Source organism: Eptatretus burgeri, chromosome 2, assembly GCF_056783735.1.
Source record: "Eptatretus burgeri isolate ZD-2024b chromosome 2, Ebu_testis_v1, whole genome shotgun sequence".
Taxonomy (NCBI): Eukaryota; Metazoa; Chordata; class Myxini; order Myxiniformes; family Myxinidae; genus Eptatretus; species Eptatretus burgeri.
In genome coordinates this window covers 66,076,640-66,103,216 of record NC_140962.1, presented here as the reverse complement: position 1 = coordinate 66,103,216, position 26,577 = coordinate 66,076,640, and the positions used below count along the sequence as shown (strand labels likewise).

The 26,577-nt window shown below is 42.0% G+C and overlaps 1 protein-coding gene across 1 annotated transcript in view; it reads left to right on the top strand.

Moving 5' to 3' along the window:
• Positions 1 to 4,666: 4,666 nt before the first annotated feature.
• HNRNPUL1 (heterogeneous nuclear ribonucleoprotein U like 1) overlaps positions 4,667 to 26,577 on the top strand; it is a 101,174-nt gene continuing 79,263 nt past the window's right edge. The window contains exons 1-2 of the mRNA XM_085869587.1: positions 4,667 to 5,462; positions 5,744 to 5,942. Coding sequence (XP_085725713.1) covers positions 4,910 to 5,462; positions 5,744 to 5,942 — 752 coding nt within the window. The 5' untranslated portion in view covers positions 4,667 to 4,909. The remainder of the gene's footprint in view (positions 5,463 to 5,743; positions 5,943 to 26,577) is intronic.

Here is a 26,577-nt window from a genome sequence, read left to right as displayed (position 1 = left end):
CAGTGTGGCTCGTACACCCCCTCGTCATTCTTGACCCAGCCCCAGCTGGATGGAGGAGGCAGCTCTGGCGTTGGTAGCAGTGTTTGACCCCACACATGGCCTCCTTGGTAAGCCGCCCTCTTCACATGCTCCTCCAGAGCTACCTTGGTTGGCGGGATCAGCTGCACGTTGTTCTTCTTCGCGAAGAGTTTCTTCCGGGCCTTGTCAATGTCGTTGCACGTGCTGGTTCTGTCATAGAGCAATATGACGAACCTCTCGATGGTGTGCATGACATCGTATGGTATGCCACTTGGTGCAGAGGATAGCTTCAGCAGTGCGTCTATAAGTTCTGGCAGAATGGTCCAGATTGTCCAAGCAGTCTTCTTACCATGTCCAGCAAAGCTATAGACAGTGTTACACCCAGTCAGAGCATGAAACATTGAGAGTGCCTGTGCCTTCTCTGGTCCTAGGCCAGCTGCTATTTTGTGGGCTGCCAGGTACCGAAAACTCTTCCCAGTGCCAAATGCTAGCCACAGTTCATCTTCTGGTTGCAGTCCCTGGGCCACTGACACAGCCAACACCACAACATCGGTATCAACTGGCTTGATCAGTATCTTGTGGTGACCATGGTTGGCTGCATGGGATGCATGCAACAACATTCGACTGTCAGCTTCTTCGTGGCTGCATGGGGTGAGCAAGGCCAGGTCTAGCAGCGGTGGCTTGTTCAGGACTGCCTCTCCATCAGTGATAATCAGCTGCTTGTCATCCTGGTCAAACCACTTGAAGATAGCTTCCGATAGGAACTTGAACAGCTCGGTCTTGTTGGTGTCCACTCGGAGGAAGTTCTGCCGGTTTCCAGGTATAACTGCTGCTCCGACCACGCGTCTACGCACTCCTTTTCCACGCTTTGATCTTGCACTGCCTTTCAGTGAATCAGCAACGTAGCGGTCCCAGACCAGGCCCGGCATGACACAGTCTGAAGCTTTGTTAACAGGTACGGTATGAAGACATCCTGGGCATAGTCATCAAAGTTCTTGGCTACCGCAGGCTTCAGCATCTGGACAATGACTGCCCCATCAAGAACTAGGCTGGTGGTATCAAGAGCCTCTGATTGGGCATTGGAGAACTCGCAAAGCATTTGAGATCACTCTTCGTACCTAGACGGAGACTTTCTCCATCGGAGAGAGCTGAAGGACACGCTTGATTCTCCTAGCCCATAGTCATAAATACTATTGCCACTTGTAAAATCTTCTACAGACGCTGGTGACGGCACATAGACAATTCACACCCATCATCTGAGTTACATGGCTTCATTCCCAATACGACCGAATTCATCCATATTTAGGTTACTTCGAGCCGATGTGCTGAGATGTGTTGCGATTGACTGTAAGAGTCAATAAAAACGCAGTTTCAGAAAACAGAAGGGTTACTCAACAAACTGACCAAAACAAATTAGTTTAGCCATGAAAATGGAAACTAGAATGGAAAACTATTTACAAATGGTTTGGCATTGCCGTCAATCGAACGAAGATAACCCGAAAACTAACGAGTTATCATGGTAAAGATATCTCGCCAACACGCCGGTACAAAGAGAGAACTTCCTCACTCAGTAGCAAACTGGAACTGGCGCCGTGAAGGCAGAACGGAAATACATGCAGAACCTCATAACCCGGTAATCCGTGACTGAGATAATCCAATGACCAAACTGCACCCCGCAAACCAAACTCAACTTGATGAACTACGGTTAACAATGGGATAGAATAGAGAACTCTATGGGCACAGAACAAAATAACAATGAATCGACACAAGTGTAAGCCATCAGCGGCTGAATTTGAGATGGCCCAATATCCAAATCTGTTCATAATATCATAGGCTACTAGTGTGCCAAACTTGGTGCTTTCCTCACAAAATGCACAATTGTTATGCTATATTTAGCTAAGTTGCCCCACTAAAAGTCAGAAACGAATGTAAGAAGAATTCTACGTTCACTTCTAGTATTTATTTTTTTAGATGAGATCCTGTTCTAGGCAGTGTAGTTGTCATTGTGAAGGTAATGTTGAGGACAAAATTTTTTTTTTCAGATGAGATCCTGTTCTAGGCGGTGTAGTTGTTGTTGTGAAGGTAATGCTGAGGTAATAGGAAAAGTCAGAAGCGAATGTAAAAAGAATTTTACGTTCGCTTCTTGGCTTTGCCTATTCCATATTATGATCTGTAATATGTAAGAGTTATGCAAATTAAAACAAAGTTATCAAGTTGGAGTTTCCTTTCGACCTTTTCTTTATTCAGAATAAATAAAAACGATTACCTGTATTCTGTTTATCACAGGATACAGTACACGACTGTATAAACATTTTAAAATATACTAAAAATGTTGTAAATGGTGCAAAGGTGACATTAAAACAATATCTAAAGATGGTTGACACAAACCCACTACCAGTACAGTATGCTTGAGATATCGGTAAGGGGCGGATCCTCGCTTATCGACCAATTTGCTTAACGACCTCGTCGGAGGAACGGAACTCGGTTGTTTAGTGAGGATATCTATATATATATATATATATATATATATTTATATATATATATATATATTTATATATATATATATATATATATATATATATATATATATATATATATATATATATATATATGTATGTTGGGTGGTCGCTAGACGACCGTTATTCTCAGGTTTTCCGTCTGTCTGTATGTTTGTATGTAATGGACAGCTCTGGAGGCCAGAGGAGTTAAGCAATTTTGATGAAACTTGACAGGTAGGTTCATTCCAGAATGTAGTTGTATGCTTTTGAGCACCATTGCTATGGACTCCACCGTTGCCTAGCAACGGGACTTTGAAATTTTGAAAAAAATCCGAATTTTTTTTTTTTCGAAAATCAAAAAATGGCTTCCGCGCTTTTATGAGCACTCTAATCAACCTCTGTCAAAAATTTTCAGCCTGATCCGTCAAAAACTGTATGACAAGTATGCAATTATATTACTATATGCTTTCACCCCAACGTTCACGTTGGGATTCCCTAACGTATGGTTCGGGAATCGAACACAAATGATGAATGGACAGTTGCTAGTCATGTACCTAAATGGAACAACGAACGGCAAAACTGCCATCTGGTGGTGGTCGTATGGCAGCTTAGCTGCCGGGGTAGCTATCATTTCTTGAAGCGCGACTGCGTCGCTGATGCAGTGCCCCTCTACCAGTACACACAATGGAACTGGTACTCATTTTGCCGACTTCAGAAGGATGACGGGCTGAGTCAACCCCCTGGTGTATTAATTCAGCAGCCGGCGGGGCTTGAACTCAGGACCTTAGGATCCCAAGCCGCCACCCTAACCACTGAGCCAACACCAGGCTACAATGCCATCTGATGTGTTCTCTTATCTACATATTTCAAATTCGCCTTAGTCTTGCGACCACCCATGCCACCTACCGGCTTGTGTATATATGTTGATATGTATACTGCATGTGTCGATATATACATATATACATATATATATATGTATATTTATATAGACACATATACATATACAGTATACATATCGACATACATATATATGTATGTATGTGGATATGTATGTCTATATATAAATATATGTATGTGGATATGTATACTGTATATGTATATATATATATATATATATATATATATATATATATATATATATATATATATATATATATATATATACAGTATATATATAAATATATATATACAGTTTATATATATACATATATATATATATATATACAGTTTATATATATACATATATATATATATATACAGTATATATATATATATATATATACAGTTTATATATATATATATATATATATATATATATATATATATATATACAGTATATATATATATATATATATATATACATATATATATATATATATATATATATATATATATATATATATATATATATATATATATATATATATATATATATATATATATTACATATATATATAATATATATACAGTACATATATATCATATATGTGTGCGTGTGCATATATATATATATATATATATATATATATATATATATATATATATACACACATATATATATATACTGTATATATTATATTATTTATATATACGTATATACACTAAACTATGTGTATGTATATGTATATGTATATGTGTATATATATATATATATATATATATATATATATATATATATATATATATATATATATATATATATATATATACACTAAACTGTATGTATATATATATATATATATATATATATATATATATATATATATATATATATATATATATATATATATATATATATATATATATATATATATATATATATATATATACATATATTTTCGGTGGTGCGTGCAAGCCCAAAACGGAGATGCTGACGAGCCTCAACCATTTTAACTATAAACATCCGTCGTTGCAACTTAATATTCGTTCGGATAATTAACGTCTCATCTGGAATGAAATGCAAACATGAAGGAAATCGTGAAGGCCTTGCTTGCCGAAGTCGGCATAATCCGAGCATTCACGGGACCAGTCCTCGTGAAGGCCACCGCCGCATGTGGAATACAAGGGAAGCCCTGATTGGCTGCGTCAAGCGTGGAGAATGACGTCGGTGAATCGCGAGCCAATGGCGGAGGTCGTTTCATTTTCGATTCCCGCGTCCACACCACAGCGGCCATTTTGTCCGCGACAAGGTGTTCGCTTGAGTTTAATTAAGCTGCGTGGTGTACGTACCGAGGTTGTGCCGGGTATTTGTATCGAAAGAAAAACGAAAGAAGTGCAAAGCATATTTGCGAATTCGGAGTACTCCGCTTAATTGGTGATCGCGAGCGTAATTGAGTTTGTGAGGGTGAAAAAAAAATTCTCGAAGAGGAAAAACTACTTCGCCATTTGGCGCGATGAGTTCGCTTAACGTGAAGAAGCTGAAAGTAAACGAGCTCAAAGAGGAGCTGCAAAAACGCGACCTCGACGTCAGGGGATTGAAAGCCGATCTGCAGGAGCGACTGCAATCCGCGTTGGACAAGGAGGTTGTGGACGGGGAAGAAGAAGAAGAATCTGTCGAAAAAGCAACTGCAGCAGCAGCAGACGACGACGACGGCGGCGGCGACGACGACAAAGACGACGAAGCAGATGCAGAAGAAGAAGCTCTAGAAGAGAAAGCTGAGCACGAGTCGGAAGAAGAACCCGAACAAGAGACCGAGAAAGAAGCCGAGATGGAGCCAGAGGTTGAAACCAAAGCAGTTATTGTGCCGAAAACTGAAGAAACGCCGCCTCCAGATCCTTGTGCCGAACCGGCGCAGGAAGGAACGACGAAGACCGAGGTTGGAGCGGACGATCTGAGCAATGGGGGTTTGAACGGGTCGAGCGTGACCGGTGAAGCCGAGGCGAGCGAGGTGAAGCAGGAGGCCGTGAAGGACGAGAAGTCCAAGACCGAGGTTCCCTGCAAGATGGGTACGTTCGTCGGACCTCCATTGATTCGTTTCCCTTCCATGAAGCCGTCCGGATTAAATTATTTTCCCGGATTGCGCCAAAATCCTTGGTGCAGCTCGCTGGACGATCCCTCTCTCTCGCTGCGGTCTTTGTTTGTTTGTTTGTTTATTTATTTATTTTATTCCGAATGCTTTGTCCGTCCAAAGCCTTGTTCGTGCCACGTGGTCTGCGCGAGACTCGTGGTGGGGTGCCGGGAGACCGGGAGACGTCGTTTAGTTCGTGTTTTCATGTCTGTCATGCAGAAACCGAAGACGTCACTCAGCAGGGTTCGAGTGTGCCTGCGATCCCACTCAAAACTTCCCCTGTGAAGGACGAGAAGGTCGGGTCCTCGAAGACGGGCACCCCAGAGCCGGCTGTTCCGGCCGGTGGGACACAGCGAGCTCAGAAAAGAGCACACGATTCGAGTTCCTTGTACGAGTATCAGGAGGATCGGTTTAACCGGTATGTGCAGTGTGTGTGTGTGTGTGTGTGTGTGTGTGTGTGTGTGTGTGTGTGTGTGTGTGTGTGTGTGTGTGTGTGTGTGTGTGTGTGTGTGTGTGTGTGTCCGTCCGTTACGAGGAACTTCAATGCAGGAGACGATGAGGCCCGTGGAGCCTGCACTGGGGTTGTTTGTCCGTGCTCATTTTAAATGCTGAGCGTCAAGCAAGAAAGCAGCACGTCCCATTTGAAAGTGTTTGGGATAACTCGGCCAGGGTTCGAACCATGGTTCATCCCACACTATGAGCAGTCGTTCTAAACCATGAAACCGCTGATTTAATACGAATCGTTCATTTTTTGGAATCGACTGTGTATGGACCTTGTCTGTTCTCAACTGTATGCGAGAGGCCTATTGTAATGTTGTTGTGTGTGCAGATCTACTTTAATATGGGTTGTTCATTCTCAATTATTCTTGCTGTGGTTTCCCTCATTATTCCCAAAGGGTCATGAGATGCTTTTGTAATCAGGCTGTCTCGATTTGTGTACACACACACACACACACACACACACACACACACACACACACACACACACACACACACACACACACACACACACACACACACACACACACACACACACACACACACACACGTTTGTTCATTCTCAGATCTACTGTGATCTGTATACCTCGATGAGGCATTACGCAACACTTGGGGTTTGGTACGCTTAACATCCGTACCAGGGAACTCTCAGCTTAATTTACAGTAGGCATTGCCAAATGAACAATGTTCAATACGCTGAGATCTTGACGACCTGAAATTTGTGTTTCTTTTGGGTTTTTCATTAATTACAGTCGACTCCTCTCTGTCTAGCTGACAGTCCTCTTTTTACTACAAAATATATTTCATAGAATTCAAAAATGTCCTTTCATTCTGCAGGTTCTATTCGTCGGTGCCAACGTTTCAGGGGTTTTGTTTTATGTATTTGCAAGATCGAGACTTGTGGAAGTGTGATGTGATTGAGGGCAGTGTGACCACTCCTCATTTTCATAAATGCCAAGGTGAGCCAATGAAAAAAGCCACAAATTCACAAGGTTTCGGAAAAGCGATGCTGATGGAAAACCTATACGCCAAGAAAACCTATGGAAAACCAAGACGCCAAGGTGAACAACGAATAGACAAGATCTTGTGAAAAAAGCCAAGGAGTGGTCACACTGATTGAGGGTACAAACTGACAGTCGGGCAACAGTTTGACACAATAAGAAAACTAATGAACTAATGTGAAGAGCCCATGAGGAAACGATAACCGGCAAGTACGAGGGTTAGGTGAGGTGGCATTCCCTTTGGGAATATGTCAGTGAGAAGATTTGAAATACATTTTTTTAGTTAAAGTGGAGCCAAAACATTCACCCCAAAAAATTAAATATATATATATATATATATATATATATATATATATATTTGTTTCGTGGAGATAATACACGATTATTTCTCTTCAATTTATTAATTACTGGTGGCTTTAATCCTGGCAAAGTGAAGCAAATTAAACTGTTTCTCAAATATGATATCTGTGCTGACAGGATGGCCGAGAGGTATACACACCTGCCTCGAAGCTGTTGCAGCCTGCGTTTGAATCTTAATCCAGCTATAACTGTCATTCTGGTGTTTCACAGGCAGGGTGATTCATCAATGTGTGTGCTGTCCCCTCTGATGGGCGTTAAACCAGGATGACTCATGGTGCCATCCGGAATTACTAGATTGAGGAAGTCTGCCAGAATTAGTTGGTGGACGTTAAAGATTCCCATGGTGTGCTTTGCGAAGAGTCGGCGAGCTATCGCCGGTATCCTTAACAAATTACAAATTCCTCCCTGACCAAGTACGATCCACTATTTCATCAGAAATATACCAAGGGCAAACAATCCACTATTTCATGAGAAATATACCAAGGGCAAACAATCCACTATTTCATTTATTATTTTGTTGGTACATCAATCAAAATATACCAACATAGTATGTAAATTGCACCTCTGCAGGATTGCTAATAAGTGAACTAAATCACTTTCGAGTAGCTCTTCTGGCACTAACAAGAAAAGTATAACCCGAGCCAACAAACTGCTTCAGCACTACTGAACCTGCCTTAGGGCAGGACACCAGAATATGAATATGAAATCTGCTTTTTCCGAGCAGTAAATCAGCATTATTACCTCCACCACCGAAGGTGAAGGAGGTTATTTTTTCACCCCTTTCTATCTGTTTGTCTGTCTGTGTGCAGGATATCTCAAAGTTGTGGATGGATCCAGATGAAATTTTGTGGACAAGTTAGGTGTGTGATAAGGACGAACTAATTAGATTTTGGTGAAGATCCAGATCCATCTACTAGAATTTTTTAAGTGATTCTTCACCATTGAGAGATAGGGCCAAAAAATGATATATAGCACGATATCTCAAAGTTGTGGACGGATTCAGATGAAACTTGGTGGATGAGTTGGGTGTGTGACAAGGAAGAATTGATTTGATTTTGGTGAAGATCCGGATCCAGATCCGACTACTAGAATTTTTAAAGTGATTCTTCACCATTGTGAGATAGGGCCAAAACTGATTTATAGCACGATATCTCAAAAATGTATTGGGCCCGATATGTTCTTGTGGATCATGCTTTGTGTGGCAGAGGTATGTGCACTGCTCAATGCTCTTCTAGATGAATAAGTAATCTTAGTTTCACAAATCCCACTAGCAAACAGCCTGCAAGAGTTCCCAATTAGAACTGAAGACTACAATTTTAACCCTTTCATGCCCAATTTCATACAGATGGTCACCTGGTAATTCTGATTACAGAAATTGGATGGCTTAATGTGTCTGATCACAGAGGAAAGGTCCAGGTTTCATTTGCCAGTATCGTGAGGACGACATCTCTGACTGTGCCGGAGAATCGGTACAACAAGACTGCGCATTGGGTGGTCCACCAAGAAAAGCAAACCCGATGTGCACGCTGCCATTTATAAAAAAAACACAAGATGTGTTACGTGTTTCAAAGAGTATCACACAAAGTAGCACAAAGAAAGAATATGATCGTAAAAAGAAGATTTTGTTCATTTTTGTATGGGTCACGCCAGGTGTCCTTCATGGAGGACACCATTTATTTATGCATTATTTCCAGAATGACTATCATTTTTGTTCTATTTGTGTCTAATTGATCCTAAAAATGGAATTTTACATCAATATTTGCAATTATTAAAAACATTTGAGGCATAAATGGTTTAAGATTTAAGTCGTGCTTTTATTGGTGACATTTATGTTCATGGAAAGTGGATTACAAACTGCATCGTAACTCGGAAGTTGCTGGGGCATTCTTCTTCCTGGACAACTGTAATGTGTTTAAAAACCATTTCCCATTCAAACTGTTCATTCCTTTTTGTTCTGTTCAAATTTGTCATTTCTCCCAGGTTTGAGCCCTACCATAGTGTGATTTATGAAATATACCAGAGGGTAGTATTTAAAAACAAATGCAATATTTCGAACATTGGTACCACAAGTGGGCTTTGATGTGATACTGGTATTTGTGTCAAAAGGTGAGCCGATGTTATCCAGGGGGTCCTTTCCCCCCACACTGTCATGTCCGCCACTTTTTATGTCAAAACGTTTTCTTATTTAGTTACCCATACTGGTATTTATACCTGTTTGAAGGGAAAATATAAAAAGGTACTTGCGATGTAGATTCATCCACGTCTCCAAACAGCCTAATGTTTTTTTTTAAAATTCATTTATTTTTTGCAGCTACATCATTGAAAACGTACCAACATAGTATATAAATTTCACTCCTGCAGGATTGCTAAAAAGTGTAGCATTAGAACTAAATCACTATCGAGTAGCATTAGAACCCATCAAAATTCATGTTTTGTTTTGTTGTCACAACAGCAACTGGCAGGTTGTGGATGTGACAAAAAAATGTTCATGCCATCATTGTAGCTGACTATTTTCGTTTAGGTCAAATTTGGGTCGTGTCCATTCTAGTTCTTATTCTGTCGTGCTATATCATGAAGTATTTTATGCAATGAAGACATCCAAATTTAATAGATGATGTGTATGTCGTGCCTGACATGTCACTTGGGTGATTCCACCAATTTTGAGCCTTCATATTGGAGATTTGGAATTGGGTTATGAGAAATGAATTGGATCCGATCATAAAGATGGTTTCTATAGTGTCATGGTGTAAAAAAGTTAAAAAAAAAAGTTTAAGTTGCGTTTTTTTCAAAATTTCAATTTATTTTGGTTATAAATCATCAAAACTGAAACGCCCCAATTTTCTGAATTTTTGGTGGGAAATTGTTGGAGTTGTTTTTCCTCAAGACTCACCGAAGTAGAATGAATGGATCTTTCTTCTGGCAGGTGGTTAACTATTTTAAAATGAACCTAGATATTGTATTTTTGTTAGGCTATTTAAAACCATGATTTCTCTCATTGAAAAAAATAATAAAACAAAAAAAAAATTAGTTTCCTTAATTAAATTTTTTTGATGCTCATTTGTCACACGTAACGATAAAAGCTTTGCGTTAGGTTTGGGAACATTCTTACTTGTGTAGAAGTTTTACTTCAGTTTCATAAATAAGGCCACCCCTCTTGAGGCCTAAAAAAATGTGTTTCTGGGAAACTGACCTGCCCCAATAATTCCTGCTGATCCAAATGTTTTTGTTTTTTTGGGGGGGGGGTTTGCGAGGGTCGACTTCCGGGTGGCCATTTTGTGTCCACTAAGCATGACATTACTTGGCGCCATTTTGTGTCCATTATGCATGACATTACTCTGTGTCATTGTTGACCGCTGTGGTCTCAACAGTGAAAATGAGCGGGTGTTTATTTCAGTTAAGGGGTCACAAAGTTTTATCGACATTTTAAAAACGTGTCTTGTTCAAAATCAGAACATGGACGCTGGATAGAAATTCCCGACTTTGACAGAAGTCAAGGTTGTCGTGCAGATATTTGGTATTTGTTTTTGTTCACTTAAAGTGCCGATGTGGTCACTAAGGCATACAAGATGTCAGACCCATGAGGTCTGCACTTGACATACTTATGTCTGGTGAAAACGTCTACCAACAAAAAAAGAACGAAAAGGAATGTTGTGAAGAAGAAGAAAGATTAAGAAGAAGCTTATTGTAAACATAGGTCGAAAATCGAAAACGAAGTGTAAATATTCGTTCTGTGTATTTTAAAACACAAAACTGAATTTCTTGAAAACTATTTTAGCCATGTTGGTTAAAAGTAAGAAAAATTGCAAGATCTTATCATTATCTGAGTTTCGTATGTGCCTTTAATAGACGGTACTGTACTTTGTTGGGGGTAGGATCCTCTGTTTGTACCCTGCAAACAGTATTTATACACATTTTATTACATACCAGCAAATACCACCTGTTGCTTCACTGATGGGGAAGTGGAGAGGTGAGGGGAAAGGGAGGAGGAAAAGGAGAGAGGAGGGAGGAGGGGGAGATGGGAGGAGGGTATCTTGGGGGGGGGGGGTGTATAATAGTTATGTTGCCGGATTATGCAGATTACATTTAAAGTGCATTAGTTGGGGTTTTGAAGGGAGGGGGTTAAAGTTTCTAATTTTGAAGAGTTTATGCTTCATGGATGTCAACTGGAAAGGGTCTAATATCTGGATATACAAGATTTTCAGGGATGATGAATGGGAGATTAGTATTCTTCAATTCCTTCATATGTCCTGTTGAGCCATGTTAACGATATGCTGTGTTTATCACTGCTGAGACCAGCTTCACTGTTTATAGGAAACTTTACAGAGACACTAAATTGGTGTAATTTAATCCTCTGACTTGTGTACACAATACTGTTTTACTCCTAATTTTGTGTCTCACAATGGACATGTTAAAGTTCACGATTCTATATATTTTCAACTATCAACATACACATACTGGTTGGGAAGATGTACAATCTGAAATATTGTACAGCTTCCATTTAAACACGTCCAACTACCCCCCCCCCCCCAAAAAAAAAATTATCACCGACCTACCCTATTCATTGAGCAGCACGTTACCAGAAACTCAACACTTTTTTTTTTTTTGGCCCAGCTATGTAACCCTTTCAACAGATTTTATTCTCGAAATAAATGTCTAACGGCTTGAAAGGGACCATCACACGTAAAAAAAACATGTTACTTGTGTGACCTGCACCAATCGTGCTCATTGTGCTGTGGGACCTCACAAGGGGAGACTGTGTCTGTTGACCAGCAGGGGTCAGCACTTGCATTTGTTTTCTAAAATTGCTCGGTCATTGCTTACACGTGTGCATCCTGCCACTGCCTGTGACCAGTGGAGCTGACATTAGGTTGGAGACGTGCACCACTTTAGCAGTAGGTTACAATCATGCAAGTGATTTTGAATTTTGAAGCAACTGAAGATTTGTTATTTTATTTTTATTTTTTTCATTTTGAAATGGGAGTACAGTACGGTATTTGTTTTTGTTTTTGAAGTTATGAATCCAGTGCTGAATGCCACCCAGAATTTGATATCCCTCAACTGGCTACACCGGGATTCAAAAGTTTACACCAAGAATGAAATATAATTTGGCCAAGTAGAATTTATTGATTATGAACATGATGCATTCAAGAAATAATAAATACTTTGCAAGAAATAATAACAAGAAATACCAAGAAATAATAAATTGTGGTTTTGTGCTAATCTGTTTGCATGTGGACCTGTTGACATTAATTTAACAACTTCCATTTTGGAATGCTCTATATGTTACGATGGAGTTGTGGGATTGGGGGGGACTTTTTAAATTACCCTATTATCAACGTCATCAGGATGGTTGGGAAACAAGCTTTCAAAGCGTTTTGGGGAGTGGGGGGGGGGGAATGCAGTTACATACGCAATTCCAATAGGCATGTCCCCAATCGGAGATCCGTAGTCAGGAAAAGTGCAAGTCAACGTCCTTGCACACATGTCCCTGCACCATGGTTCAACATTGACGAAACAATTAGACCAGTGTTTCTCAAGGTGGGGCGTGGCAATATTTTGGTGGGGCAGGAGGATTCATAATTAATGAATCAATATAAGATCGCTTTCATAGCTTTGCTATGAGTTCCCTTCTTGGTTGACTCAGCCATTTCTGGTGGATTTATCTGAAGTACCAGAGCAATATTAAGAGGAGTTATGCGAGTTGCAACAAGATGAGTCTGTGAAAACTCTTTTCAAGATCGAAGGAACCATGATGTGGTTGTCTGAGGAGAGTGAAAATAAATACCCAAACTCGACTACTTTGTCAAGGGAAGTATTGATAAATTTTCCATCATCTTATTTAGTCGAATGTGGAATTAGTGTTGTTACCTATTTGCTGCTAGCTCAGGTAAATCGACTGGAAATCATGAAACGTGGTGATTTAAGGCTGAAACTGACAAAATTGGTTCCTCGAATCAAACAAATCTGCAGTCAGTGTCAAGGACAGGGCTTCCCATTGAAGTGAGTAGCAATTGAATAACATTTGCAATAAAGTTTTAATAAAGCCTTTTGAATACATATGTAAATGTCAATACATATGTACTGTAGTGTTTCCAATCATGGTGGGGCGTACGATTTTTTTTTTTTTGAAAATCAAAGTGGGGCGTGGGACAAAAAAGGTTGAGAAACACTGAATTGGACGATTTAGTTTGTATTGCCTTTTCGAACTTGCCCAAACCAAAAAGATTCAAAACATATTTCTCTCCCAGAATCGAGGTACATATCCATTAGGGTGGCCCTTAAAAACGAAAGTTTGAAATATTGAAATATGTTTCTCGAACCCCCCCCCCCTAATTTGTTCTTGTGAAAGCAATGTGTGCCAAATATTTTTAAAGTCCAAGAATATTGAGGTCGCCCTCATGAGTTAAATTGGGCTCCGTCGGAATCGTTCCCCCCCCCCCCCCAATATCGATATACCGGTGGGGTCATACCAGGATATACCAGTGTATCGATATAAATGTTTTTATTTTTTAAATGCAGTTTACAAAAATACGCAGTGGTCCAAAGGTATTTCTACAATTTTCATAAATGGTACAGGAGCCTGTATATGGTACAGGAGGAGCCAAGCAGTGTTGGGAGCACATATGGTGAACACATCATTGACACGGTCATTTTTCAAAGTATTCCCACAAGGGCCTTCCCCCCCCCCCCCAAATAATGAGAACTGTTATTTTACTTCCAACTTTAACTTGTATTGAAAATGATTTTGTTTGAAAGCGAGATCAGTATTGGTAATTGACGCAGGTCAGAATCCATTGCAATCACTGTACCGGTATAATCATACCGGCATCGCTTCCATACCGGTATCGCATATCACCGGCTCTGCACAGGGTTTCTGAAGCATACCTGATTCATATGAATAACCAGTGGGCAATTGCTTTAAAACCAGCCATATGGGCAAAGAAAAATGTGATTGCTTGTACGGAGCTCATGAGCTCGGGTGCTGAGGGATAAATGTTAAATCCTACTGCACTTAATTCCTGGTATGTCTTGATGTCATAAGTTCCACTGTTCCTGTTCCATGCTTAGCCGAGACGCGAGTGCATCAAAGCTTTTAAAATCATTAATGGTATTTAAATATTGTAAACACCTTTCGTCGCTTTGTTGGTGATAAACCTTTTTTTATTTTTCATTCCAAATATACAGGGTGGCCATAAAGTCTGGAAACATAGATAATATTATGCCATTCTGTTACAGTTCGAAGATGTCCTTGACGAAAGACGAACGCGTTGAGGTGATACTGCTGAGTGGACGCGAGGGCTGGTCATATCGACGGATAGCAGAGCACTTCAACGCATGTCATCCCGGAAGAGCTGCCATCTCCCATAGCACAGTGGGGAAGCTGGTTCAAAAATTCAAGGATACAGGCAGTGTGTTGGACAAACTCCGTTCTGGACGACCATCTGTATCCGACGAGGTGAAGGAAACTGTCAGAGCGAAGGTAATTGCCAGCCCGAAGAAGTCAACTCGACGGACATCCATGGAACTGGGGGTGCCTCGCAGTACCGTTCAAAAGATTCTCAGGGCGGATAACTTTCACCCGTACAAGATGCAAGTCCTGCAAAAGTTATCCGAGGATGATCTTGACCGTCGTATGGAAAAGCTGCATTAATGCACTGCGTTCATTGCAATTTTGCACAGCACATGACTGTGCATTTCTCATGAGGAACAAGTTGAACATGTCATGCAATGTCATTGAACATATCATGTATTCTAATGTAATGTCAATAAACCATTTATAATGTCCATTTGCCTATTATATGTTTCCAGACTTTATGGCCACCCGTGTGAATGTGTGTGTGTATACATATATATATATATATATATATATATATATATATATATATATATATATATATATATATATATATACATATATATATATATATATATATATATATATATATATATATATATATATATGTACAGTCATGTGCCACTTAACGACGGGATATGTTCTGAGAATTGCGTCGTTAAGCAGTGTCGTCATTGTGCGAACATCATAGCATGTACTTACACAAACCTGGATGGTATAGCCTACTACACACCTAGGCTATATGGTATAGCCTATTGCTCCTAGCCTACAAATCTATACAGCATGTTACTGTACTGAATACTGGAGGCACTTGCAACACAATGGTAAGTATTGGTTTATCTAAACATATCTAAGCATAGAAAAGGTACAGTAAAAATACGGTATAAAAGATTTTATTAAAAATGGAACACCTGTATAGGGCACTTACCTTCACTGGAAGTTGCTCTGGGTGAGTCAGTGAGTGAGTGGTGAGTCAATGTTAAGGCCTTAGACATTAGGCCAAAAAAAAAAAAATGTTGCATTGGCGTAATCCGCCCGACCCTAAAAATTCCGCCGACCCTACGTTTTTTTTTTTGTTTTTTTGCTATCGAAAAATTTTGCCGACCCTATTTTATTGCTATTTTTGTTGTTTTGCTATCGTTTTCAAGTATCTTGTTGATTGCGATCGCGATCGCAAAAACCCGGAAGTCTTTCGGACAGAACCCGCCGACAAAAAGGGTGGTACTCGAGCCGGGGGAGATTTTGGGAGGGATTTATTAGGAAAAAAAAAAAAATAGATCCCAACCGACCTACCCTATTTTTCAGTGACCCGTTACGCCAATGCAACATTTTTTTTTTTTTTGGTCTTACTGTGCACTACTGTAGATTTTATAAACACTGTACACTGGCTTCACTAAATTTATATAAAAAAATATTTTTCTTTCTTCAATAATAAATTAACCTTAGCTTATTGTAACTTCTTTACTTTATAAACTTTAAAATTAAAAAAAAAACTTTTTGATTATTGCTTAGGGGCCATGATGAACAAAACAACACGAGATTAAATCTCTTAAACTTTTTTTTTTTTAATAAGTAGAAAGAGGATACTCTAAAATAATGATAAAGTACAGTAAAGTAAATACATAAACCAGTTACATATTTGTTTATCATTAAGTATTATGTACTGTACATAAATGTATGTGCTATACTGTACTTTTATATGACTTGCAGCGCTACGATGGCTACGACATCACTTGGCGATAGGAATTTTTCAGCTCCATTCTAATCTCATGGGACCACCGTCGTATATGCGGTCCGTCGTTGACCGAAACGTCATAATGCGGTGCATGACTGTATATGTATATGTATATATATATATATATATATATATATATATATATATATATATATATATATATATATATATATATATATATATATATATAAAAATTTTTTCCCGTTGTAGTGGTATATCGGTATATCGCCAGACCCGAGGTGAAATTTTATAATATACACAAAACATCGTCATAGTTACAGCTTCCATCAAACATTGTTTTTTTCCTGTATAAAAGTGTATATTATATGGGCCTAAAGTACTGTTTGATGGAAGTTGTTGCTGTGACTGTGTTTTGTCTCAGTGTTGCCACCCCTCCCCCACCCCATCATTGGTTGCCAGTTCAGTTGAGTGTGGCTCAGGCTGTCTGGCTACATTGTTCCTTGCTGCTTGCTCACATTGCATCATTGTTTTTTGTAGCATTGTGATTTGATACATTTGCGTATCATTTTGTTTCTTAAGGATGAATTCGAGAAAGAAGTTGTATTTGTTTGATTCTCTTGAACCGGAAATAAAGGGAGCAAAATTGCCATCCTACCGGCAAGGTTTTGGCCATTTCCTGTTCTTGTATTTGGAGAAGACACAAAACACCTGGGATGCCAGTCACAAAATAATACAGGCTATGAAGGCATTATGGGATGATGCCAGCATCCCAAAATGAGCTGACCAGCATTGCATTAAGAATCTGGAAGTGGTCTTCGTGGAGTCGAAAGCTTTGAAAAATCATCAGAACAGGAGCATTGCATCCCACAAGTAGAAAGAACAAGATTTTCAAAAGCGCTTGGAAGATCTCTTTGACCTTGCTCATGCGGATGCACTGGTCCTGATGAAGAATCTTGAGGACCATGATTGCCTTGTGGCCCAGTGACAGAAGGGGACGTCATGCTGCATCAGCAGTCTTGAAGAGTATATCATTTATATTGTCCATTTATTGGAGAGCTGCTACATAAGAGAGAACAAGCAATATCATAACCAAAGAGAAAGGGAAGCTGCAGTCATTGAGACATCTGCTTATAAGTCTTTTGTAGCTCTGATTTAAGTTCATTTCTCAGATAACTTGAATTGTGTTGCCCAGAATGTGATCCAAAGTATCCATTGGAAGCAAAATCAGGTGAGCTTATTTGCAGTAGCCCTGTTTGGTACTCTGGTTTCCTTCACTCCAATGTTATTGCCTCAGATAATTTTGCATTTTCAAATGAGACTGTGGTTGCCTATAGAAACACGCTGTTGGAAGAAATGTCAGAAATAGTCAAAGCTGTGACAGTTTGGTCAGATGGCCCTTGTTCACAGTTTGAAAACCGATACAACGACACATCATTGTGTTACAAAACTGTTACACCTACTAAAGAGTTCATAGAACATGATACCCCCACGGTGTTCAAGTATATACTGTACTGTACTTCAATTTATATTAAATAATGATTTGAAAGACCGTTTAAAAAAAAGAAAAATCATATATACTTCAATATACAGTGAGGCTTCAAATACCGTGGGGGTGAGGTTCCTGGAAAATGCTGCGATAGTTAAAACCGCGATCGTGGAAACCAAGGGCCAATGGGAAAAGGGAGATTCGGTTCCTTGGCTTCAACAAAATATAGAGGAATATCGACGGCAGCCAGAAATAAATGCATCACAATTGAAATAAACGTGTGTGGGTGTATACAGTAATCGCCCGTTTCTCGCGGGGGTTACGGTCCAAACCTCCCCGCGCTAAGTGAAAATCCGCGATGAATGGACGCCTCCCCAAAAAATTGACTCGTCTGGTCTGGTAGCTTTGGGAGTGATCAGGTTTGAGGTGCTTGAGATCGACTCGTCTGGTCTGGTCGGTTTGGCAGTGATTGGGTTTGAGGTGCCGGAGATCGACTCGTCTGGTCTGGTCGGTTTGGCAGTGATTGGGTTTGAGGTGCTGGAGATCGACTCGTCTGGTCTGGTCGGTTTTGAGGTGCTGGGTACGAGCAGTGCTCGTCCAACGGCGGCAAACCTTTTTCCTTCCCGAAGCATATCGAGCACCTTACCGTTCTCCTGGAGCGTCAGGACCTTCCTCTGGCGCTTCGGTTCCTTGCCAGAAGCCTTAGAAGGTGCAGGGTGTTTGGGCGGCATCGTGGGGCTTGGAGAAAAAACGTAGAAAATATTCGATGTTCACAAGCGAAACTTTGTCTTGTGCATTGTGTGACTGGTCGAGCACCACGCGTTATAATTTATTAAATAATTTATATTTTATATATTGTTACGTTTGAGGGGGGGGGGTATGCATTCAAAGGGTAATTAGGATGTTTAATTAGGTATGCCATGCTGTTCGAGTGTACCAGGATCTCGATGTAATAAGTAGTATTCAGTGGTGATAAGTTGTCTAGTAAATGTCCATTTCTTCAAGGGGGAAATGGTAATTGTCGCGTAATTAGTTAGGGAAACGGGTTAGGGTAAGTGTGTCTGCGTAAACCCCTTTTAGTATTCCCTGGAGGCTTGCCGTGACGTCACAGGACATTGCTGCGGATGGCTTCGCCCCGTGATCACGATTGGCGGAAGGCGACGGCGGAGGGCCAATAAAAACGGCTCGATTGGAAGTGACGAGGACGCGAGGATAAAAAGGCTCTGTTCGGGGAAAAGGCGAAGAGGAAGAAGATCGGTACAGAAAAACCGTTCTGGTGGAGGCTGTTGTGCTGGGAGCGTGCTGTGTTGTTGCGCTGATTCGATCCTGGATTTGATCGTGTCTCGTGGCCTTGCTGTGCCTCGTGCCTCACCTTGGTTGGCTCTGGGGTTCTGCTGGCTCGGAGCACGGGGTCGAACGGCGGGCGGACCTGCCTCCCTCTCCTGCTTGCAACTTGGCGCCAGAACTGGCTCCCTGGCGGCTGTGAGCGGACTTGGGCCGACACCAGGAGGTCGACAGCACCACGGTGTCTCCTGCCCCTGACGAGCGCAACGCCAGCTCGTCCGACGCCAATCCAGGGACTGTTGCGTTTACACCACGGGCCAGCCTGACCACCAGGACCAGCTACGTGGGTGTGTGTGTGTGTGTGTGTGTGTGTGTGTGTGTGTGTGTGTGTGTGTGTGTGTGTGTGTGTGTGTGTGTGTGTGTGTGTGTGTGTGCGTGCGTGCGTGCGTGCGTGCGTGCGTGCGTGCGTGCGTGCGTGCGCCTGGCGCCTTAGAAGGGTTTGAGATTGGCATATCCATTGGAATTGTTTATGTTTTCCCCACGCCCGAACCCACACCACCATCCCGTCGAATCGCCCCGGATCCCTCTTCTTGCCGAGTCTTGTTATTTCTGGTTAGAGAAATAAACGTTATCAACTCAGTGAAAAGCGACTCGTGCCACCTTCCTCGTCCCGTTTGCGGTAGAGCGATTAAAACCGCCATCTTTGGGTTATAAATAAATAAACCGCCTCCATCGTTTCGGCTCGTTCTACGTTGGCGGGACTGTTCAAGTCCCGTGGACGTCACATTGGTGTCAGGAGTGGGATGTTCGAACCCCTCTAAATTATATTTGGTATCGGGAGAATATACCAGGACTAAAATCTCGCCACAAATTGGAATATAAAATTACTGCAGAAAAGCGCGCGAACGCGGGGGAGTTTTCAAATTAAATTTAATTGGCGGCAAACGGGACTTCTGCACCATGGTGGATGTGCAGATGTTTGAGGAGGAAGGCCACGTGTCTGGCAGCGAGTCGGGGGAAGGAGGGAGAGACGGGGGTAGGATTGGAACCTCCCCCATTCCAAGCGTGGACCATGCTTCATCGCCCGTAGCGGGGCCGGCAGCGCCGGAAACCGGTGCGATGACGATCCAGACACTGTTGGAACGTTTAATAGCGGACATGACGGTACAAATGGCAAATCAATTCGTGACACAGAGGGCAGAAATGACGGCACAAATGGAAAATCAATTCGTGACACAGAGGGCAGAAATGACAGATCAATTGGGGGTAATGGGGGAACAGTTGGGTGCACGGATTGATTTAATGAGGGATGAATTGGGGGAAAAGATGGAGAAAATGAAAACTGAGATGCAGGAGTGTATGGATGTTCAATTGGGGGAAATACAAAGTAAATTCGAGGATAGATTGGAGGAAACAAAGGTAGAAATTACATTGGAGGGGGAAAATATATACGGAAAAAATTGGTAGATAAAATTGATGCAACGAACATTCGGGTTGATAAAGTGGATGAAAGCCTGGAACGTCATCGTGCCTGTGTGGATGCTCGTATGCAGCTGCAAGTTGAAGAGTGGGGAGAGCTGAGGAAGCAAGGGATGAATTTGGCAGAGGAGGTAAAAGGATTGGAGGCTCGTTTGGACGAACAAGATAAAATTATGAGCCAAGATGAAGTCTTGGATAAAGGCCTGGTAGAGCCGTCTTTTGTAAGTAGAGTGTCCGGGTTGGTTGAGGAGCATCTACAAACTCGCGACGGAGCCTTGGAGGAGGTTGTGCAGGCCCAGAAGATCCTGCGGGAAGAGGTGAATCGGTCCATTCAACGTTTGGAACAGGAGGCAAAATTGACCCATGAGACCCTCACCACAAAACATCTTTGGCCAGTGGGCTCCGAAATTGGATACGCAGCCACAAGGGTGTTTGATCCCTGGGCTGGATTCGGACAAGGGAGAAACTGGGAAGCGGGCCACCGTAAAAGTGATCCCCCTGGTAAATTTTGACGGGTCAGGGAGCCTTGAAGCTTTTCTGACGCAATTTGAGTGCATTTCCCGACTAAACGGGTGGAATGAGCGGGAACGTACAGGGAATTTGGTGGCAATGTTGCGGGGACCCGCCGCAGATGTGTTAAACGTGATCGCGGAGGGGATGTTGACCAGCTCCCACATTTGCGAGGCGTTGAGCCGTCGGTTTGGGTTCGCAGCGAACTGTGATCTGGTGCGGGCCCAGCTCCAGCACCGCAGATTAAAGCTGGGTGAGACAGTGCAGGAGCTGGCACAGGACATTTACCAATCAGTCAGGATCGCGTATCGGGACCTTACAGTGGAGGCATGGGACAGACTGGCACTAGAGAAATTTGTAGCTGCTCTTCTGGACCATGAGGTCCGAGCGCTAGTGGAGTTACAGGATCCACCCACCGTTCACCGAGCGGCTGAGTGCGCAGCCAGGCTGGCCTCGTGGAGGCGGCCGGGTCGGGTGCCAGAGAGGCCATCGGTGACGGTCCGACAGGCAGAGATTCAGGATCAAGGAGAGGGGCTGGGAGAAATTGGCATTACCCAAATGTTTCAGGAAATTTGCCAGAAACTGTCGTGTTTGATAAGGGGTAATTCGGTAGTTGGTGCGCCAAAGCGGCAGGGTCCAGCCCAGCCAATAGAGCAATTTGATTATGGCCGAGGGGGTCCGGAACCGGAAGAGACATTACACCGATACCCACGGGGGCCTTTTATGGGGAGTTGTTTCCGGTGTGGGCGAAGAGGACACATGCAACGATATTGCCGGTACCCGGCGATGGAGAGACCCTCCAATAGACTTTCAAGCCCGGAGAGGATGAATCCTCCTGCTGAACCGCCAGGTCTATCCGAGGTGCCCTTACCTAGGTCGAGTCCGGAGATCACTGTCGGGGGTCGGGGAAACTAGATCGGGCTGAGCATACAGGGCCATGCTTGGCTGGTGAGATTGTGGCGAAGTGCCCTCCCTTGGTGAAAATAGTGAATTGTGGGGAATTTGCGGGTAAGGGTAAAGATGGAGGGAGAGTTTTGTGAAGCAGTGGTGGATACGGGTGCAAGTGATACCGTTATTAGCCCGCTTGTGTTGGACCAAAGTGTTGGAGGTTGGGGCAAAATCGATAGATTAGCAGGGCACAGTCTCCAACTGGCTACGGGAGCAACGACGCCGATAATGGGTCGTGGGGTTGTGAGGATGGAGTTGGGCAGCCTAGAGGTCGATGCGGTGATGTGGGTGGCAGAAGTGTGTGACCGATGCCTTCTGGGGTTGAGTTTCCTTGTGGAACATGACTGCCAACTAGACCTGGGGCGGGGTCACATGTGGCTAGGGACTGAAAAGTTACGGTTGGAGGGACTGGGGGAAGTTGAAGAGGCGCAGGGGGCGCGACTGGAGATGTCACGCACCGTGACCGTGGCCCCCAGGTCTGAGACCGTGGTGTTGGCCCGGATATCGGCAAGGACCAATCACGTGGGCCAGCTCGGGATGGTGGAGCCGTGGAGCTCGGTGGAAACTGCAGGATTGATGGTGGGTCGTACACTCGTGGATACACATCAGCCCATGGTAGTGGTTCGGTTGCTCAACCTGTCTGACAGCCCTCACACAGTGAGGGGTGGAGCTGTTATAGCAAAGTGTAGCAGTGTAGTGGAGATCACCAGAGGGGACGGAACCACAGACTCGCCAGGTCAGCCGGAGTCAGGGCAAAATTTTGGAAAAACAAATTGGCCAGAGGGAGTAAGGGACATGGTAAACCGAGCAGAACAGGGGTTAACAGTGGACCAGGTAAGGTCATTGCACAATTTGGTTGGTGCTAATGTGGATGTATTCTCTCTCTCTCCCGAGGATTTTGGACGCACGAGTCTAGTCAGGCACCAAATTGACACTGGCGAGGCTCGACCTGTTCGACAGCCTGCACGACGGCTACCTCTTGCAAAGAGGGATGAGGCTGAAAAACAGGTGGAAAAGTTGAAGGAGGCTGGAATTATTGAGCCCTCGGTAAGTCCTTGGGTGTCACCCATTGTGTTGGTGAGAAAGAAGGACAGGACCATTCGGTTCTGTGTGGAATATCGCCAGCTCAATCAAGTGTTGCTCAAGGACTCGTATCCCCTGCCACGTATTGATGATACACTCGATGCCATTTCCGGCTCAAAATGGTTCACTACATTGGATTTGAAGAGTGGCTACTGGCTGGTGGAAATGGACCAACAAGGGAGAGAGAAAACAGCATTTACCACAGGGAAGGGCCTCTGGCAGTTTGTCGTCATGCCTTTCGGATTGTGCAATGCCCCCGCCACATTTGAACGTCTGATGGAACGCGTTTTGATTGGGCTGTTAGGGTTAGGGTTCACTGTTCAACCCTAATTGTTCAAGTCCCGTGGACGTCACAATATTATTACCTTGATGTACCGGGGGAATCCGCAGAAAAAAATAGTTACGTTCCAAGGGAAAACCCGCGATGAACCAGGGGAGCGATAGGTGAACCGCGATAAAGCGGGGATTGACTATATATATATATATATATATATATATATATATATATATATATATATATATATATATATATATATATATATATATATATATATATATATATATATATATATATACATGCACATACATATAGCATGATAACATTTAAATACAATAAATAGTGTAAACAAAACAAAAACAGAACAGTTTTACCTTATTTAATTTATTCCAAAACAGCGAGGTGGGTGAAGGTAAACATTACATAGTTGATCGTACTTTACTCTGCCGTAAATTGAAAACGCATGACTTAGCTCAGAGATGATGGTGCTGCTATAGTGGGAGGGTAGAACTTGTGATGGCTGTTCATAAATCGGCTTTGTCCCAGGTGCCTTGTGGATCTTGGTGTGCATTATCTTGTCGACAGAACACATTCATTAAACTAGAGGGTCACTTGGCAGATCACATACCTCCACCACGCAATGCCTAATCCAGAAGAACATATCGGACCCAATAAATTTTTGAGATATCGTGTGAAATATCGTTTTTGGCCTTATCACTCATTGGTGAAGAATCACGGAAAAAAAATTCCAGTTGTCGGATCTGGATCTTCACCAAAATCTAATCGGTTCATCCTTGTCACACCCAAACTGTCCACAAAATTTCATCCTTCGGACCCAATAAATTTTTGAGATATCGTGCAAAATATCGTTTTTGGCCTTATCACTCATTGGTGAATAATCACGGAAAAAAAATTCCAGTTGTCGGATCTGGATCTTCACCAAAATCTAACCAGTTCATCCTTGTCACACACCCAAACTGTCCACAAAATTTCATCCGAATCTGTCCACAACTTTTTGAGATATCCTGCATACAAACACAGACAGACAGAAAGAGGTGAAAAAATAACCTTCACCTTAAAAATGGAGGTAATTAGGTATCATGGATAATAATAAAAATGGAGGAGGTGCAGGTAATTAAAAAATTCTCGCATATATATTCGGATCTTCACCAAAATTGAATCAATTTGTCCTTGTCACACATCCAACCTTCCCACCAAATTTCATCCCAATTCTTCCACAACTTTTTCAGATATCCTGCACACAAACAAACTAGAAAGAGCAATCAGAGATTGCAGACCCTCACCAGTACTTTTGTGTACTGGTGTGTTACGTAATTCATGAGATATAATTAGAACTGCCACTTTATAAACTGCTGGCAGTGATGACCGGGTACCAAGACGTCCCACTTTGATGCAACCCCGCTTTTATTGGACACCTGACCATGACCCTGACCCATGATATTTTTCATTATTATTCAATTGAATTTAGAATGGCATTAAAATAAATTCAAATCAAATGGAAGACCAAATGAGTACAGTCAGTCCTGCATTGGAATCAGGATGGAACTTGAACAAGCAAAAAGCAAGGATGACGTCATCAAGAGGAACCTGGATAGAATTCACATTTCAGCTGCTCCTCCTCTACCCTAAACCCATCCAGGCATAGCCAAGTGAGCCTCATTGTCACCAAGTGCAGGACAGGGACATCATAGCCAAGTGAGGTGAAAAATTTGTCTCGATCCGACAAGTGGTTGCGGAGAAAATCACGAAAGTTCTGTGCGGACAAACAAACAAATGAAAAGTAATTGATCGAGTGACACTTGGTGAAACGGAATTGCACTCGGTAGAGCGCATACCTCCGCCAGGTGGGAATAGAGACGTCAGGTGATCTGTGGAAGGGAGAGGGATGAGGCATGGTACACAGGGTAAACAAGATGGACACTACATTGACTTTCAGGGATTTTCAGGAAGGAAGGCAGGGAATTTGAAGGAGGTGGGTTTCGGGAAGGAAGATGGAATTTCCTTCTTTGTCCAGATTTTCTCTTTTTTTTTTGCTGATTCTCTCTTCTTGGGTCATCCAATTTATGTCTTCAATTGCTTGTTGTCTTGCTTTGTCAGTTATTTTCTTTATTCTTTCCTGGGTCATGTATCTTTGTATCATTGAGGCTACTGCAGTGAATTTTGTTAGTGGAATTATTTCGGCTTTGGCTGCCAGCTTTGTTCCTTTCAATTGGTTCATGAATCTTTCTCGTTTACCGCTAGTCCCCCATGGTTCATTCGCAGAATACGCTTTGCAGTGGAGGATAATTTCTTTCTCCTCTAAGTTCAAGCTCTGGTCATTTCATCTTCTACTATTCGTTTGGAGCTTATTAGCTGTTGGTTGTAGAAAAGCGACACCTTTTAGCTTTGGTGTAGAGCGCCGTCCTGTCTTGAGGCAAGGATCCCTTTCCTCACTGGAGAAGGTGCAGTTTCTTCTTGTCTGTGAACACACAAATGCTTTAATAGTATGATGTCTCATTATAATAGCATTTATATGAGGGCCAGTAAATAAGTAACCTTAAAATGGCGATATAAATTTGAGAATATAGTGTGTGTAGTTGTAGACAACATATGTTATATTTATGGGTAAGAGTCATGTTTTGCCTGTTTTAGATCTGGCAACATTGAGTGTATGATATCAGTAGAGCAGTTCCAAGATGGCGGCTTCCTTAGAAGCATGCACCAGGGAGGAGCAACGTTCTGTCATCTGTTTCTTGGGAAGTGAGGTTGTAAATCCTAGTGAAATCCATCGCAGAATGAAGATGCAATATGGTGACGTATGTTTATTGCTGGGCATTTCCATAAATTTGTCAACCAGGGGGTCAATATTTCAAAATGAAATTATCAGCACAAATTATATATCATTTTGAAGGGAATTGTACAAGCTGTTCAAAAATGTAAATTATAAATGCACTTACCAAGGTCAAGGTCACGAGAGCGATTATAATGAAGCCATTTATCCGTTGCTCTGGAACTACTTTTACAATGTCCTATTCAATTTTAGTTTTTTTTGTAAAGGAAAAATAAACCGTTTAACT